The 17667-nt window shown below is 33.5% G+C and overlaps 3 protein-coding genes across 5 annotated transcripts; 1 reads left to right on the top strand and 2 right to left on the bottom strand.

The window, feature by feature from the left end:
• Positions 1-2773: 2773 nt before the first annotated feature.
• LOC107909465 (probable L-ascorbate peroxidase 3) lies at positions 2774-5953 on the top strand. Its single transcript, XM_016836986.2, has 9 exons — positions 2774-3081; positions 3152-3276; positions 3365-3414; positions 3513-3578; positions 3719-3767; positions 4003-4085; positions 4503-4582; positions 5370-5475; positions 5550-5953. Exons 1-9 carry the CDS (start codon positions 2969-2971, stop codon positions 5784-5786), a joined length of 909 nt encoding a protein of 302 aa, XP_016692475.1. The 5' UTR covers positions 2774-2968; the 3' UTR covers positions 5787-5953.
• A 251-nt stretch (positions 5954-6204) lies between these two features.
• Positions 6205-8719, bottom strand: LOC107909466 (proteasome subunit alpha type-7). Its single transcript, XM_016836987.2, has 3 exons — positions 8393-8719; positions 7700-8114; positions 6205-6475 (listed from the first exon to the last, which is right to left on the bottom strand). Exons 1-3 carry the CDS (start codon positions 8563-8565, stop codon positions 6314-6316), a joined length of 750 nt encoding a protein of 249 aa, XP_016692476.1. The 5' UTR covers positions 8566-8719; the 3' UTR covers positions 6205-6313.
• Positions 8720-9359: 640 nt separating this feature from the next.
• On the bottom strand, positions 9360-16085 carry LOC107909464 (histidine kinase 1). 3 transcript variants are annotated; one of them, XM_016836983.2, is made up of 13 exons: positions 15747-16085; positions 14513-14749; positions 12846-13643; positions 12524-12771; positions 12286-12445; positions 12082-12208; positions 11916-12005; positions 11646-11840; positions 11493-11562; positions 11378-11420; positions 11094-11234; positions 9912-10973; positions 9360-9836 (listed from the first exon to the last, which is right to left on the bottom strand). In XM_016836983.2, exons 1-13 carry the CDS (start codon positions 16041-16043, stop codon positions 9618-9620), a joined length of 3687 nt encoding a protein of 1228 aa, XP_016692472.1. In that variant the 5' UTR covers positions 16044-16085; the 3' UTR covers positions 9360-9617. The 3 variants fall into 3 exon arrangements, with proteins under 3 accessions (XP_016692472.1, XP_016692471.1, XP_016692474.1); XM_016836982.2 differs by having other exon boundaries at positions 14507-14749; XM_016836985.2 differs by lacking the exon at positions 11916-12005 and having other exon boundaries at positions 14507-14749.
• Positions 16086-17667: the final 1582 nt, after the last annotated feature.

Raw genomic sequence — 17667 nt, forward strand, 5'->3', positions numbered from 1 at the left:
ACTATGCTCGTTTTTAGTCACCCAACTAATTTTTGAGTGTTTTTATTTTTATATTAACCAACTGATGGTTAAAAAGATAAAATTAAATAATTTTTTATAATTTTTTATAATTAAATAATGAAAAATAAAACCATAATTTACACATTTTTAAGACCATCAAATCCAAACATACACATATTTACATAACCAAAGCAGATTTTCAAATTTAAACAAGCAATAAAAAACCCCCAAGATTCTAGAAAAGGCATTTTAAATTAGGTTTAGTAGTGTTTTTTTAGGGAAATGTGTGACAGTGGAATGAAGACAAGCAGAGAAGAGAACATAAAACATTGCATGTCAATGTCAGAATCAAGCTAACTGGTAAAGAAAGAATATCATACACTTGGGACAACATTGCCCTTGTCATGGTTTCAGAATTACCGAGAAAAGAAAGGCAAAGACAGGCAAGTTGTCTTCTAGACTGTAAAGTGAATAGTACTATATAAAGAAGTAGGTGTACCAGGGTTGAGTTAGTCATTTCCACCATATACATGAGTCTTCACAGTTCACACTCTTATCAAACCAATCTATATTTTTCTTGGGTTACTACTAATTTCTATGTGCAGCGATTCAACGGCTGACCAAACTCTGCCTTTTTTTCTTTTTTTAGTTTTTTTTAGTTTTTATATTATGAGTCATGTTCGGATTTCAAGGTTGTCGTTCTTAATAATATTGTCTCCAAACTTTGAATCTACATTTTCATATTGAAAATGTATCTTACCATTATACTCGGTCACTTGTTGATATCAAACTCAAAGTGATTTTTTATAAAGTGAGTGTAAGATGAGAATAGTTTTGATGATGGGTTGATTCATTTGTCTGGATTTAAAGGTCTGCTCAAAAAGTGTGACGATTTAAGTAAAAATATAGACCCAAAAAATAGGTTTGAACAAAAAATAAGGTTTGTTTTTCAAATAGGTTGGGCCTTAGGTAGGATTTTCTTGGTCCGAGAATCAGCCTAAATTTTTTTTTGTCATTTCACTATTATATTGCTATTATTGTTATTGTTTGGATATTGTATAGCTCTTTTTTATTGTTAATTTTGTTACTATTTTAGAAGCATTTGCTTGCTAAGTTGTAACTATATTACTGTTATTTAAGTATAATGACTTTTTTAAAATGTATTTTCAATTTATTGGGAACATTTATCTTAATATTTTTAGTATATTTGATATATCATTTTTTTAAATTTGTTTTTATATAAAAAATCTAATTTTTTTTAATACGGACGGACTAGGTCGGGTTCAGGTTTAGTATTTTTAATTAGCGTCAGGTTTAGGCAAAATTTTAAGCCCATTTTAACAAACTTGAAATTTTACATCAGTTTGACCTATGATCAAATATAGCTGGGAAGGAATAAGAATGAGTATTTTTAATGACGGGTATGAAATAGCTGTGATGATTCATCTCATGAATTGAATTAGGCCTAAACATGATATTAATACACTTTATACTTGCTTAAGCTTGGTTCGATCAGAAATATAAGGAAAAAATTTGCCCAAGCTCACCAATATATATTATTTATTAAAATCTTATATATAACCATCTTAACATATTTTGATGTTAAAATTAGAGTAGCATTATATAGGGTGAACTGCACCCAATGTCTTTAAACTATTAGTAAGTTTACATATTGGTTACTTAAATTTAAAAAGTTATAAAATTGTCACTAAAATATTTGAAAGTTTTCATTTAAGTCACTGAACTATTTGAAAGTTTTTATTTTTAAGTCACTAGGTTGTTTTTTTTTTTTAAATCCGACTAGTAAGCTCCAAGTAACGATTTGCCAATCGGTATGGTAGGTTGGTACTCATCGATGAGTAGAAGAACATACATTAGATTCAAATTGTTTTGACGATCAGCGTTGGTGATTAAAGAAGAAAGCTGTTTGGATTTTTTGTTTGTATATTCATTATGTTTAAAGCTATTTCATAAAAAAATATATGTATGCAGAAAATAAATAGGAAAGCTTTTGATTTGTGCAGACGGTAGGAACAAATAAGGCATACCACAACGATTTTGATAGCCTATTGACTTAAATAAAAACTTTCAAATTATTCAGTGACCATTTTGTAACATTTTGAAGGTGAGTGACCAAAATGTAAACTTACTAATAGTTTAGTAACCTTGAGTGTAGTTTACCCTATTGTATATTACTATAGATTTAGCTCTTATGTGTTATAAATTACATAACATATAAAATTTATATGTTGAGCTCATGCCTTGAATGTTCAAGCTCGAGCTTAACTCATATTTTAAATGGGCCTAATATTTCGTCTAAATCCACTTTTTGAGCATAATAATTTTTTCTCAAATCCTCGAAAATTTCGAATAAGCTTTTGAGTTTGAATAAATAGCTTGACCCATGAATAGGTCTACTTGACCTATCCCGCTAAATAAAAATATCATTTTATGTGCACATAATTATTAAAAATGAAAAAAAATGTAATAATATATTATAGAAAAACTCACTTAATTTTTTGAAAAATTATATTTAAACAATTGATTACCTTTAAAAATATTAAAAATAACAAAGAAAATTTAAATTGAAAGGAAACAAATATAAACAATTATTTTACAGAAAAAACTCGCAACACAATCAAATTCTAACAAATTAAAATAGAAGGATTAACTCTTCAATTTTTATAAAGTACAAGGATGAAATCCAAATTATACCTTTATTTTTTCTTTCTGAAAAAAAAAGTACCTAGTACCTTACTTGGCCTTTTCCCCCATATTCTTTCCTTAGCTTACAAAAAACCAACTCCTCAATCCATCCTTTATTTTTGATTCTTTCTTAACATAATCCCTTCCACTTACTTTGTATATAAAAACCCAAATCCAAACCTCTATTTTCCTCACCAATCTCCTTTTAGCTTGCCAAACATCTTCTTCTTCTGATATATATATATATATAAGCTTTGCTACAATGGCTGCCCCAGTAATGGACCCACAATACTTGAAAGAGATCGAAAAGGCTCGTCGAGACCTTCGTGCTCTTATCTCTAGCAACCAATGCGCCCCCATTATGCTTCGCTTGGCGTATGTTATTATATATATATATGTGTATTCATTTTTGGGGGTTGGTGTTAATTGTTATTGTTTTTTGAAGGTGGCACGATGCTGGAACTTACGATGCTAAAACCAAGACAGGGGGACCTAATGGTTCTATCAGACATGGTGATGAGTTACAACATGCTGCAAACAGTGGTCTCAAAAAAGCTGTTGATCTTTGTGGTTGGATTTTTTTGATATAATTTCAACTACTTTGGTTTTTTTTTTTGATCTTTCTTGTCTTCTAACTGTATGTATATATGACAAGCAGAACAAGTAAAGGAAAGGCATCCTCAAATTACATATGCAGACCTTTACCAGGTATGTTTTAGTTATGTTCTCTTTTTTTTCTTTAATCATGTTTTAACATACACAAACACACATTAGCTTTTAAGATCAATTTTTTTTTGCATTTACAGCTTGCTGGAGTGGTTGCTGTTGAGGTCACTGGAGGTCCTACTATTGACTTTGTTCCAGGCAGGAAGGTATGTATGTATGTATGTATGTATGTATGTATGTATGTATGTATGTATGTATGTGGTCATGGCTTGAGCTCCAAAAACCAACTCTAATTATCATATGTTAGGTAAATTAGTAACATGTTTCATCTCTGTGAATATGTCAGGATTCAATGGCATCTCCTGAAGAAGGGCGCCTGCCTGATGCCAATCGAGGTTTTTCTTATTCCATTGCTTCTAATTTAGTTTTGAGATTTTCTTTATTTCATCCTTGTATAAATCATGCAAGTTCGCACCCGTCTAAGTAAGAAAAAATCATGACCATGCATTAGCATTAATAACTTAGCTTTCCAAAGGTTCTAACTTCCAAATTTACGGGGGAGCTAACATATATATAATATATATACAGACACACAGTTGCCCTTTTTTGAATGAGTTTAATTTGTTGCAGGTGCAAAACATCTAAGGGACATCTTCTATAGGATGGGCCTGTCTGACAAGGACATTGTGGCACTTTCTGGGGGACATACATTGGTACCTTGTCTATATAGTTGAACATAGTAATTATGGAGTCGGATTGTATTTTACATTCTCTATTTAAAAAATGGGTAAATTAGTCTCTATACATTAGATCAAAAGAGCAAATTGGTTCTTCTGTTAAAAATTTCATCAATTTCTGTTGTTAAAAACTAGTCCACAGTATGAGGTGCACATGACACGCTACGTATTATTGCCTGGTTATTCCGTCAGCCACAACAGTTTTTAACTGTATAAATGGATGAAATTTTTAACAAAAATGACCAATTTGCTCTTATAATTAATGTGAAAGGATTAATTTACCCTTTTTTAGTAGAAGAAACAAAATACAATATAACTCCTAGTAGAATCTCGATAGTACTTTTACTTAATTACTTGTTTAAAAATAAAAATTTTGTGTTCTGGATTTTGTAGGGAAGAGCACATCCTGAAAGATCAGGCTTTGAGGGTGCTTGGACAAAGGAACCTTTGAAGTTTGACAATTCATACTACAAGTAAGTACTTAATACTTGGTTTCAACTTTCAAGTGAATAGATATGGTGAATGTATTTGAGATCATCATGACTTCATTAAATCAAGTTTCTATACTATTAAATGAATCAATTTAATTTTTATATTATTAAAAAGAATAAAATCCAATTAAATTAGGTAAAAGTGTCATAGAGGTTTTTGTACTAGAAGTCAGATTACATTTGCTTTCTCTACTTCTAAAATAGATATATTAGTCCCTATATATTAGATCAAAGAGCAAACTGGTCCTTTTGTTAACAATTTCATCTATTTCTACTGTTAAAAACCGGGTCTTATATGCCAGCATGAGGTACATGTGACCACGTGTCATTGTTTAGATATTTTACCAGCCACGCCAATTTTTAACAGTACAAATGGGTGAAATTTTTAACAGAAATGACTAGTTTGCTATTTGATCTAACGCACGGAGACTAATTTGCCCATTTTTTTAGTAGAGGGGACAAAATGCAATATGACTCCTAAGACAAGGGCCTCCATGGTACTGTTACCAGTCAAATTAGAATAGAGTTTATATTTATTGTTAAAAAATATCATTTATTGTTTAACAAAGGTAAAAGTTTTTATAATTTTATCAATAAAATCTTTTGTTTAGAATTAAACTGCAATTGAAAAAAATAATTTTCAAGACAATTTTTATACAAAAGATTTTAAATCTGTTACAATTTGAACTTATTTAATTCTTTTTAATAGTATAAGGATTAATTTGATCTAAACCCTATAATATAATAATCTAATATTATCTGTAACAAGGGAGCTACTGAACAACGAGTCGGATCCCGAATTGTTAAAACTTCGAAGCGACAAGGCTCTTGCGGAAGATCCCAAGTTCAAGCGCTATGTGGAGCTCTACGCGAAGGTAAGTCGGCAATTCAATTGCTTTATATCTTACTTGTTTCACAAGAAACTTATAGTGTTGTTTTTAAATGACAGGATGAGGATGCTTTTTTTAGAGATTATGCAGCCTCCCATAAGAAATTATCTGAATTAGGGTTCATTTCACCACCATCAAAGCTATCTTTGAAGGTAGCTTTGGGATTTGTTATTGCAATTGTGGCAATTCTCAGTCACTACTATGAAGGTCACTTCTCATGGAATGATTTGAGTTCACAGTTCCATAAGAGATTCAATTTGACTGATTTGGCCTCACAATTTCAAAAGAGAATGTAGATATAATATCCTTCAATTATACATGTCAAATTGAGAGTTTGATTCACTTTAAATGATGTTCATAGATGGAATAAAAGCACAAATTTGTTGTGCCTGAAAGAAACAATTGGTTTTTTCAATTGTGGAAGATGCATAAAAAATAAATAAAATGTGAATAAATATTATAATTCGAGTTCATTTTTATTTTTATTTAAGCCGTTAAATTTATCACCAATATTCTTCTGTTTTTATGCTAATTTTATTTTATTAATGATGATATATCATATTATTATTCATCACTGATGATGCATGAAATTTAAATCGTGATAAAGAGGCCAAATTCCTCTTTTTAACCTTAAAACCTTGTTGCAAGATTCATATTTGCATATTATCTGAATGTGATTGATACTTGCTTAAACTGAAACAACTAAAAAGCAAATAAAATGCCAACAATGGCAAATGAAACTTCAATTGCAGAAATTAAGCAGTCAGACCAGAAAAGAAAAAAAAAGAAAAAGGAAATGATAGCTTAAACAGTTGATGCTTCATCATTTTTCCTTTGGAGGGGCCTTCTTTGCAGCCTCGGCTGCTTCCTTCTCTGCCTCGATCTCGGCTGCAATGGCATCGATTTCAGTTTCTTCAAGCTGCCGAAGACCATGTTCCTTTGTCATCACAGCAACTTCGATGTTCTTTCCCCCACTCTCAACAACCTACATGAATGAGAAACACGTAAAGACAATCAAACATTGTTTTCTCGTATAGCATACACCCTTTTAACGCATTAGCAAGCCATAATCAACTGCAGGTAAAGCTGATGTTGGAACATATTATTTGACGGTAAAACCACCATGGAGGCCACTGTACTAAAAGTCAGATTACATTTTGCCCCCTCTACTCGAAAAATGAGCAAATTAATCCCTATATGTTAAATTAAAAAACAAATTGGTCATTTTAAAAATTTCAGCCATTTATAATTAATTAAAACTAATGTGATTAATAGAATAATCAAATAGTGACACATGATATATCACGCTTTTATAGTAAAAATGGATGAATTTTTAATAGAAGAACCAGTTTGCTCTTTGATTAATGTATAAGGACTAATTTGCCTATTTTTTGAATAGAGAGGGCAAAATGTAATCTGACTTCTAATATAGGGGCCTCCATGGTACTTTTACCATCATTTGACCTATGCAGACAAGTGTATGATTTCACCATGGAAGTCCTTATTGCAGTCATGCCTTCGAGTGGCAAGGCAATGGAAGAAACAATTACTACATAATATCACGCAAACAATATGCAAAAATATTTTATCATCGATGTTTGAAATAAAGAACTAACACAATATATACTTTATCCGAAAACATAAATATAACCAATGTTCGAATTGCAAGTTCTTTTTTTTGCTCCGCTTCAAGATGCACAGGTCGTTAAGCTGTATCATCTCTACAAAGGTTAAGAGTCCATGCAAGGAAAAGTTTACAAGTTAAAAGATAGATTTAATTTGGTAAAAGTATTATGAAGGCTCCTGTACTAAGGGTTGAATTGCACTTTATCCCCTCTACTAAAAAAATGGGTAAATTAGTAACTATATGTTAGATCAAAGAGCAAACTGATTATTTTGTTAAAAGTTCCATCTATTTCTAATATTAAAAACTGATTCCTATACGCTAGCATGGGAGACACGAGGCACACCACATGTCACATTTGGTTATAAAGTAACGCCAATTTTTAACCATGTAAATGGATAGAATTTTTAATAAAAAGGACCAATAGGGGCTAATTTGACCATTTTTTAAGTAGAGGAAGTAAAATTACTTTTACCATTTAATTCATATTTCTTTGGATTCAACATGACAAATAAATACCGAATGGCAAACAATGGAAAACAAAATAAAATTTACACACATGAAGAACCAACAAATGGAACTTACCTCGAGCAATGCACGAATTGCAAGCTTAATGGTTTCTTGCCCAGAAGTTTCCTTGTAGTTCTTCTCTAGAAACTCTCGTATCGAGTTTGAGTTTCTCCCAGTTGCATTAGCTTTCCAAGCGGAAAATGTCCCTGACGGATCAGTTTGATATAGTGCCGGTGTACCGCTATATGGATCAAAGCCAACAATCAGAGTCGAGAGACCAAATGGTCTAACACCTCCACTTTGAGTATACTTCTGCTGAAGACCCGCAATGTAACGAGTAATATACTCGACCGTAACGGGATCTTCAACAGTCAGCCTATGGCTTTGACATTCGATCCGAGCCCTGTTTATGAGGACACGAGCATCGGCTTTGAGTCCAGCACATGCCAATGCAATATGATCATCCAAATTCACAATCTTCTTAACCGATCTACACAATAGCATGCAGTAAAAATGAGTAAAAAATAGCCCAATTTGAGGAAATTCAAAACCTCTAGTGTTCTCATTGCATGATTTTATCATAAAATTCCTAAAAAAACAGTGTTCATAAATAACCCAATATAATCTATTAGTTCCAATTCCAAATCATAGAACCCTAACCCTAAATTTCAACTTGAACAAAAATTAAGCAGAAAGGATCAATTTTTGAGAGAGATAAAAAGGGAAAATGAAATAGAAGGGGTAATATAGCAAAGAGGTGAATATAACCGTGAGTCCTGGAGTTTGGCGGCGGATTTTTTCTCGACGCCTAGAACAACGATGTCGGTGCCGCGTACGCCAACGGCGGCGTTACCTTTACGAACGGCTTCGAGGGCGTATTCCACTTGGAATAAATGGCCGTCCGGTGAGAACACGGTAATCGCTCTGTCGTATCTCGCCATTTTTCTTCTATTCCTTAGGATTTGCTTATGCTATTACTGAGTTTGATGAAGCTTTTTGCTCTTTGAGCGTCAACTTAAGCTAAAGCCCAACAACTAAAAAAAGTTAATTTCACTAAATATCCTCAAACTATGACATAAATTTTAAATTGGTCCCAAATCTCAAAATTTTGAAATTGAATTGTTAAAATAATAGTTAGATTTTTTAATTACAACATATTAAAATTTAATATCAATTTAAAATTTGAGCCTTAATTTGAGAATAATATCTTTTTTATTTTTGAAAAAGTGAACAAAAGGTTTATAAAGGAAACACAAATAAAAATTATTTTCTTTATATTATTGATATACCTAAATTTATGAGTTCATTTAATCAGTTTATGATCCGATAAGTCCACACTCCTAATTAAGAGCTAAGATGTTTGCGAGTATAAGATCTCATGAGCTCAAACGAATGGAGATATTTGTCATTATTACATCACACATATTTGTTCTTCAAACATGATAGCTCATATCTATGACGACAAGACATTATTAAGTCGACTAAATTTGAGGGGGTCCAAAACTAATGTATGGACAACACGTGACACATTAGGAGCTATCAAAGATGGCCCCTAGCACCGAATTAAAAACCTAAGACACTCGTTTTTCTAGCACTCTCAACTCTTTCTTATTCTCTCCAATTCCTTTCCAGTTCCCACGTCCCAATCATCTTAATTTTCTTACGGCTTTCGACTCATCGAGTGAATCGTTAGACATTTACAATCTACTCCTTGTATTAATAATTAGTTTCCAAATTCAACCCAAAATAATCATATTATTCTTATTAGCCTTTGGGGTTTAATATATACAGTTATCACATTAACTAAGAACAAACTAAGCCGAAAGTTAGACTATAAATTAAAAATAAAAAATAAAAATAAAACCAGTTCCAAACTGAAGATTTGAGACAACAAAACTGGTTGTAATCCTATGTATAGCAGACATTATTAAAACTTCTTGTTATTGTTGAGTTTTCTTTTTCTCCAAGAAACTGCCATGGCATGCATAAACATTCAAGGTGATGACTGTTTAGTAAGTGAAAGGATGGTGGACACCATCAACTTGTAATCAATTGGCTTTGTTAAATAAGCATCCATGCCTACTTTCAAGCATTTGTCTTTATCTGATGACATAGCATGAGCCGTCAAAGCAACGATTGGAATATGCCAACCCGTTCTTTCTTCCGATTTTCTTATCGCTTTTGTCGCTTCGTATCCGTCCATCATTGGCATCTGTAAAAGAAAAGACAGAACATGATTGAATGTTTTGCAGTTTGATTTGAAAAATGAAGCATTTTTTTTTCTTACTTGGCAATCCATTAAGATCAAATCATATGGTGGAGAATCGCATATCTCTGTTTCCACTTGGTCGTTTCTATGTTCGTTGTCATTATCGAGCACGGAATTGAGGGCTTCGACCGCTTGTACTCCATCTCCTACCGCGATTACTACAGCTCCCATTTTTTCGAGCATGATGGTTGCTACTCTTTGGAGAACTGGTGTGTCTTCTGCTAGGAGTATCCGTAAACCTTGGAGAGATTTGGGTTCGTTTGTTATTCTGTCTTTAGCATTGCTTCTTACCGAAGGTTGTTCTGGGGAGTCGGGATTTTCGGGTTTGATGTCTTCGGTATTTTGCAACTTTGGTTTGGTATGGCATTGATCTAAGCCTAATCGCGTGAACTCGACTAGACAGTTCCTAAGTGTCGATGGACTGGATTTTAGTATGGTTCCTTCTCTCGATTCCTCTCTGATATGGACCGAACTTACAGAGCTAACACCAGCTGTTTCATCGGAATCATCAGAGCTGCATGTCTCGAACTGAGTTGAATCGATTTCAAGACATTCGTGAGAATCACCTTCTTTAGATGTACCTTTCGTTCCATTCGGACTTCGGTTTTGAGGCTCAACATAGCTTTCTTTTATGACAGCTTCCAAAATATGTAGCATTTTGGCCTTATATAATGGCTTATTAACCATCAATATATGTCCTTTCCTACGGAGTTCCATCTTTATAGCATTGGATGTATCGTGATTCAGCATCCATGCGAATTTCACAAGGCCGGAGAATTTATCGAGGAAATTAAGCTGTTCTTTCCATATGTTGGTGCTCAAATCGAGCAACCCGAGATCGACAACTATGATGTAAACCGGGTTCTTCATGTCTTGTAAGCTTTGTACTTTGGACCTCACAGGTTCAGCCAGTGAATAATGAGTGTCGAAACCAGAATCAAGAGTTCGGGCATGGAATAGTTCATGGAGGATTTGTGTTAGTTCATTCCATTCCGATGCTTCCAATGTCGGGACTCCGTTTTTCGATAGCCATTTCGACATTGTCAATCTACCTATGCTACCATGTAATGCAAGGATTACCTGCATTCATATTTGCTTCGATCTCAAGCCGATTTTCGAGCACTTTATGATAAAAAAAAACTCTATGTACTAACGTAAAAGCTGTAAAGTCGAGTATTGAGATAATCAAACTTTACTCACAGCTACACTGTGCTTCGAGACATCAATTCGTCCTTGTTGTTCTACACCATCTGCAGGGGTACTAAGGAGCAAAAATAGTCTCATTAGAGTTCCGGGACCGTTCTTTTTAACAACCTTGATTTCTCCTCCCATTTTGTTAACCTGTCATCGATAATACGAGTGAAAGAACGATGTCATCCATCATTTTGTACACAATATTTCAGCACAATGTAGTTTCATATGTCAAATGGTAATGAAAATTTGTAATGGAATACGAAACTTGTTTGTCAAGGAACTCCACTTACCAAGGTTCTCACGATGCACAGTCCGAGACCGGTGCCACCATGCCTGAAAGACCAAAAGTGCATTACAATTCTTAATCAGCTCGTTAAAATACGATTTTTTTCTCCAAGTACTTACGTTCGAGTTGTTGAAGGATCAGCTTGCTCAAAGCTCTCGAACACCGATTCCCATTTGCTCCGGTCAATTCCTGCAGATCATGGAGGATAAATTAGTTCAAGCTAAGCTACCTCAAAATTGAACCCTTTTTCCCTTTTCGCCAAAGAATCTTACCACAGCCAGTGTCATCGACTTCGAACCAAAGAATCATTTTGTTGTCTTTCTTGCCAGCCTTCTTCGTATGGTTTCCGTGTTGTTTCAACTTTGTCTTTAATGCAGACAACGGTTTCTTCTGATCAGGAGCAAACTTCCCGGAATCACTACACACATTCGGGTTCTCACACCATCCGCGGAGTACGATATGTCCCGCTGCAAACCATCCGAAAACAGTTAAGTTCTGCTCAAGTGTAGCAGTTCCATCATCGAAATAAATGTTCATCTTACATGTTGTGAACTTGATGGAATTGCTTATTAAGTTAGCAAAAACTTGAACAACTCTAGCCGAATCTCCTTGAACTACTTTCGGAATATCATCTGTTTACGAAATTATAATGTAACATAACTTGTATAAACATAAACCGATGATCATACATTTCGTTTTAAGTCATACCAGAGAGATCCAGAACTGTTTCCACATTATGGTTAATGCATTGTACAGAGAACATATCAACAAGTCCTTCGAGTTCCCGTCCCAAATCGAACTCAGCTTCTTCCAACACCAATTTTCCCGATTCAACCTACAAAATGTAAACATCGTCCTCAATTTTACGACTTTTTAAGTTTATATTCTTATTAGTTTGTCTTTGAATCTTACCTTGCTTAGATCCAATATGTTGTTAAGAAGCCGGAGTAAAGCCGTTGAGCATTTACGAATCTGAGTAACCATTGTGTATTGCTCGTTCGTAAGGCAATCATCGCAGATAAGAATGTCCAACAATCCGATAACAGCAGCCATAGGTGTTCTTAATTCATGACTGTTAAAACACAAAAGATACATTAACATGCATGCAAGGCAATAATGTCAAATGACCTGAAAAACCGAAATCGGTTACCTCATGTTCGCGAGGAATTGGCTTTTGTAATTACTCGAAGCTTCAGCTCTTCTTCTTGCATCGAGATGACTTATTAACTCAGCTCGGAGTTTCATTTCTTTGGAAACTCCATTCGTAAGTATCAAAATGCAAACACATCCAATAACTAAGATACATACAGATGCTGATATCAATATAACCAATGTTTTCAATGCCCTTTCATCAACTTTCCCCATTATATACTTTCTCGGAATTATAATAACCCCAACCTGCACCGGCAACATAAACGTTTAGTTTCGATGTTCGGGTTAATCGGAAAAGACGGGATAGTTTCGGAACTTACCATAGGTAACCTTGTTAAGTTGAGAAAAAATGAATCAATGTAATAATGTTGATCCCCAAGGTTAGCTTTTTCAACATGAACCACATGGCCAGGTGGGAACTTATTGCCATAAGCTTCTTGCAACCATTGAGCTCCCATTCGTATCACACGGTCCTCGGAGTCGACGGCCATCATTAGTTTCGGCCCTTTCGTCGTGTTTTTTAACAAAGGAGCATTAGTTGATGTCGCTAACAAGTAACCTTGTTGTGAAGTCAAATATATATACCCACTATGCACTTCAACCAGTTCTTTCATCAACTGTCCTACACTAAAAAGAGCGGTCGTAACACCGACAACAGCCATGATACTCGTATTCGTAGCGTCCCAAACCGGCAAAGCAGCCGAAAGCAACGGTGAATCGGTGTATTTACTAACCGATACATGCCATGAAGCTACCCCATCAGGCACTTGAGACGGGCCTGCTATGTTGATAAGATCATCCGGTGGGATTTGTGAAGGCTTTCCTTTCTTTTCACCCGTCACAGGATCGAGCGGTTGGCGGTACCATATCGCCGAGACATTGCCGTGGATGAATTGATCGTTCCGGCCTTTTCGGGACGATAACATCTCGTTATGGTACGATTCGGTGGAGCTGATTGAATAGTTTGCGAGATCGGAATAGATGTAGAATGTGTTGTTGCTTCTATGGTCCCTATGGAATGCTTGTACAAATCCATTTTTGTAGTTTATGGTTATGGCATTTAGAGCTTTACGGCTTGCAAATAGTGCCCATGTTATGTCTTTCATCATTTCATACAGCTGCGAAGATTGCAATAAATCAACACAAACAAAACAAAAAATGGTTAAATTTTTTTTCTTAAACAATGCTTATAATGAAGAAAATGAAGTTTTGGTCAAATCCTAAATAAGGTCCCTATATATGTAATTTTAGCGAATTTCGTCTCTCTATTCAGTCCTGAAATTAACTTTTTTTTTTCCATTAATTCTGTCAAATAATTTTATTTTGATTATTTTTTAAGCATTAATTGAGGTGATATATAAAAAAATGTATATATCATGTCATCATATGCTGGGGCAGATGGTGATAGGAGCCAGGGGCTTTTGCTCTCCAAAATTTTTGAAAATTTTCATTAGAGCCCTGAATTTTTTTAAATTTAATTTAAACCCCCAAAAGTTTTGAAACTTTTTATTAAGCCTTCCAAAATTTTAAGAAGACCCTTCAAAATTTTTGTGAATTCTCATCAAGCTTTAATTAGAACAACCAGAGTTTTTAAAAAAAAATCAAAATCTCCCAACTTCAAAAAAAAAAAAAAAAATTAATGAGACCCCTTTAAAATTTTTGTAAATTCTCATTAACCCTCCAAAAATTTCAAAAGTTTTAATTAGGCTTACCAAAACTTATAAAAGTTGTCATAAAATCTTCTTCCAAAGTTTTTGAAAATTGTAATCAGCTCCCCTCCCCCCCCCCCCTCCCCCCAAAACTTAATACCAAAATCTGCAACTGACCATACGTCAAACTACTAAAAAAAAGTTGATCTCAGGACCGACAACCACATTTCGAAAAGTAAAAACTATAACAGAAGGACTAAATTTGCAAAAAAAAAAGTATAATAGGAGGAGCTTTTATAGAATTTGACTATTGAAGTTTTATAAGGATGAACCTCAACTTGTTCTGCCTGGTTGGTGGGTTTACTGTAGCGCCTAATTACATATTCAGACAACTTGACTTGAGCTGTAGTAATTTCCGAGGTCGAATTCAAGATGTTCCACATCCTTAAGATTGGTCTTTGAAGAAGCTCATAACGAAGACCAAATGCCAATGTGTTTAATGATTTTGTTGTGTAAACCTTTGTGAAATGCCAGGTTAGAACTGTTAGCAGCCCAATCAAAATAGCTAGCATCACCTGGAAAAAAAAACATTTAATAGAGGGATTAACCCCATAATTTGACCCTTAGTTTTTTGGGCACGGGTGAGCTGAAAAAGAAGCAATATTTGTTCCAAAAAGAAAGCTTCAATGAGCCAAGTAATAAATGAACTATATTTTGATTAACTTATAAAAGTAGAAGAAATGAATTTTGTCAAATTATAGGGACTACATCTCAAATTAGAGTATATTAGAGGGGCCAAAACCATAATTTAACCCCTGGTTTTAGCCATGGATGAGCTTGAAGAAAAGCAATATTTGTTAAAATAAAAATTCAATCTAATGAGTAAGATATTAAAGGGATTAACTAATGATATTATAAAAGTAGAAAAACCAAATTATGCTAAATTATGAACACTAAATCCCAACTTAGAGCATAATAGAAGGAAAAATTATTTGGAATTAGAGGAACAGGATTAGACACTAAATTAAAGATACCAAAAGGGATTAACTAATGAAATTATAAAGGTAGAGGAAAAGAATTATTGCAAATTAGAGGGACTAATTCCAAAATTAGAGCATAATAGAAGGGCCAAAATCAGAATTTGACCCTGATTTTAACCATGGATGAGCAAACTACTATTTGATTGGAATTCTAACGATATTTTGATTAACTAAAGGAAAAGAATCATGCCAAATTATAAACACAACCCCAAATTTAAGCATAACAGAGGGAACAAAATCAGAATTTGACCCGCTAGTTTCAGCCATGGATGAGTAAAATACTATTTCATTGGAATTCTAACGATATTTTGATCAACTAAAGGAAAAGAATCATGCCAAATTTTAAGCACAACCCCAAATTTGAGCATAACAGAGGGACCAAAACCAGAATTTGACCCTCTAGTTTCAGCCATGGATGAGCTGAGAAAAAGAAGCCATTTTTGTTCCAACAAAAAAAAAACCTTAAATCCAAACAAAATGACTGAAATTCTCAAACTGTAGAACGACAAGGGAGAGTTTCATGTTCACTAACCATGATAGCAAGCCGAGCAACAAAAACACTGTAATAAGACGACAAGCAATGACCACCGCCGCCGCCGCCACCACTACCACCACCACCACCGTACTGAAACTCTTCCCTTTCAACATCCCTATGTACAATCCTACGACCACGTGTGGCGGCTGTTTTTTTCCCACACGTTGAAGAAGAAACAACAAACTCTGAAATCCCATGTAATAGTTTCCTCAATGGAGTAGTGTCCATTGATGAAGCTAAAAGAATCGGTGAACTTTCAGAACTACTACTGCTTTCAAATGGTTTTTCTGTCATTTATTTTTCATGGAGTTTTATGCACATACACAGCAAGATCTTATGTTCTTGATTGTGTGTGAATGTGTTTTTTGTAATGTGTGTTGGCACGTGTGTTTGTGTTTTATTCTCGGTTTAATTGTGGATTCGATCCCTGTACCTTTTTTGGATTTTTTCGAAATTCAGTTCATTCATTTGTCTGATTTAAAATGGTTAAAATTTGCCATTAAGCCCCTATCAGTGACTCTACTTTTTAGATTTTTTTTTTGTTAAATTACAATGCTACCTTTTTTCAATGAAATTTATTTGTCTCATTTGAAAATCAAAATTCTATTCATATAATTATAATTAATTTTTAAATTAGATTTTTTAAATATTGAAATGCCAAATATTCAAATCAATTAATAATATTATTGATTAGATTTTAATTTTTAAATAAAAATATATAGGAAGTAACTTCTTGAAAGGATGTCAGATTGCGTTTAACTTAATTGGTATGTCATTGTTATCAATATAAGAGGACATGGGTTTGAGTGCACTGAAGCGCATTATCCTCCTATTTATGGGTTGTGAAGGGGCTATAGGTAGTTCTAGGCATTGTGCTAAAAAAAAAAACAAATATGATCAAAACCTATAATAAGATTATTCGAAAAAAAAATTCTCAAAAGGCTCAAATTAAAAGTAGAGGATTAAATTTCAAAAATCCTAAGAGCATAGGGACTGAGAGAACAATTGAACCTTTATTCTTGGAAGTGGGTGTGTGTTTTTAATGCACTGCTTAATTGTGTCATTCCCCACTTTTTCAAGGCATTGCACAAAGACAATGCAATTTTTCCTAAGTGGAGCTTTGTGGTGTGTTTTTATTCCTCATCCAACAACATATTTGCCACAATTTTTTTTCAACTCTTTTGTGATTAATTCTATTATATAATTATAATAAAATAAAAATGACCCGACTCAAGGTCAGACCCGATATAATAAAAGGAAACCCTAAATTTCAAAGTGAGGGCTCCTTCTTCAACCTCCAATTTTTCTCTAAAACAAGAGGATACCATTTTTTTTCTTATTTTTAGGATCTCTATTTTTACTTTTTCAATGAGATAGGAGACAAATTGTTATATAATTATAATAAAATAAAAATGGCCCGACCCGGTATAATAAAAAGAAACCTTAAACCCCAAAGTGAGGGGGCTTCTTCTTCAACCTCCAATTTTTCTCTAAAACAAGAGGATATCATTTTTCTCTGATTTTTGAGACCTCCATTTTTACTCCTGTTGATTCTTTGTATCAACAAATTCTATTATCTTATGATGATTTTCAAAATTAAAACTCGTGTAAAAAGTTTATTGTTTATTTTTTTTTGTTTTTTATCAAATATTTTTTTTATATTCTAATTTTTTATTTGTTTATGCTTTGTATTTACATATATTTATAATTATATTGTATTTGTAAGAGTTAATTGCACAAAACATTTTCAAATTATAATTCCCATTCTAAATTGGTTCTTAAACTTTAAAGCATTTTAATTACATCCTCAGTCTTGTTTTGTGATGTGTGAGTTGACAATAATTTGCTTCTGTTAGGAGTGCGTGAGTCAATTCTAAATATATCAAAAATTTTATTGAAAAAATACAGATAAAAAATT

The sequence above is a fragment of the Gossypium hirsutum genome, chromosome D03, assembly GCF_007990345.1.
Source record: "Gossypium hirsutum isolate 1008001.06 chromosome D03, Gossypium_hirsutum_v2.1, whole genome shotgun sequence".
Classification (NCBI taxonomy): domain Eukaryota; kingdom Viridiplantae; phylum Streptophyta; class Magnoliopsida; order Malvales; family Malvaceae; genus Gossypium; species Gossypium hirsutum.

Bases quoted from the DNA above. Each gene is read 5' to 3' on its own strand.
- LOC107909466 (XM_016836987.2), bottom strand. From the start codon at position 8,565: ATGGCGAGATACGACAGAGCGATTACCGTGTTCTCACCGGACGGCCAT. The intron at 8,115-8,392 runs GTTATATTCACC...GCTATTGTGTAG, and splicing joins GCCAAACTCCAGGACTCACG to ATCGGTTAAGAAGATTGTGA. The intron at 6,476-7,699 runs GTAAGTTCCATT...TCATTCATGTAG, and splicing joins CAATTCGTGCATTGCTCGAG to GTTGTTGAGAGTGGGGGAAA.
- LOC107909465 (XM_016836986.2), top strand. From the start codon at position 2,969: ATGGCTGCCCCAGTAATGGACCCACAATACTTGAAAGAGATCGAAAAG. The intron at 3,082-3,151 runs GTATGTTATTAT...TGTTTTTTGAAG, and splicing joins CCCATTATGCTTCGCTTGGC to GTGGCACGATGCTGGAACTT. The intron at 3,277-3,364 runs GTTGGATTTTTT...TATGACAAGCAG, and splicing joins AAAAGCTGTTGATCTTTGTG to AACAAGTAAAGGAAAGGCAT.
- LOC107909464 (XM_016836982.2), bottom strand. From the start codon at position 16,043: ATGACAGAAAAACCATTTGAAAGCAGTAGTAGTTCTGAAAGTTCACCG. The intron at 12,772-12,845 runs GTAAGTTCCGAA...TTGCCGGTGCAG, and splicing joins ACTTAACAAGGTTACCTATG to GTTGGGGTTATTATAATTCC. The intron at 9,837-9,911 runs GTAAGAAAAAAA...TTTCTTTTACAG, and splicing joins TGATCTTAATGGATTGCCAA to ATGCCAATGATGGACGGATA.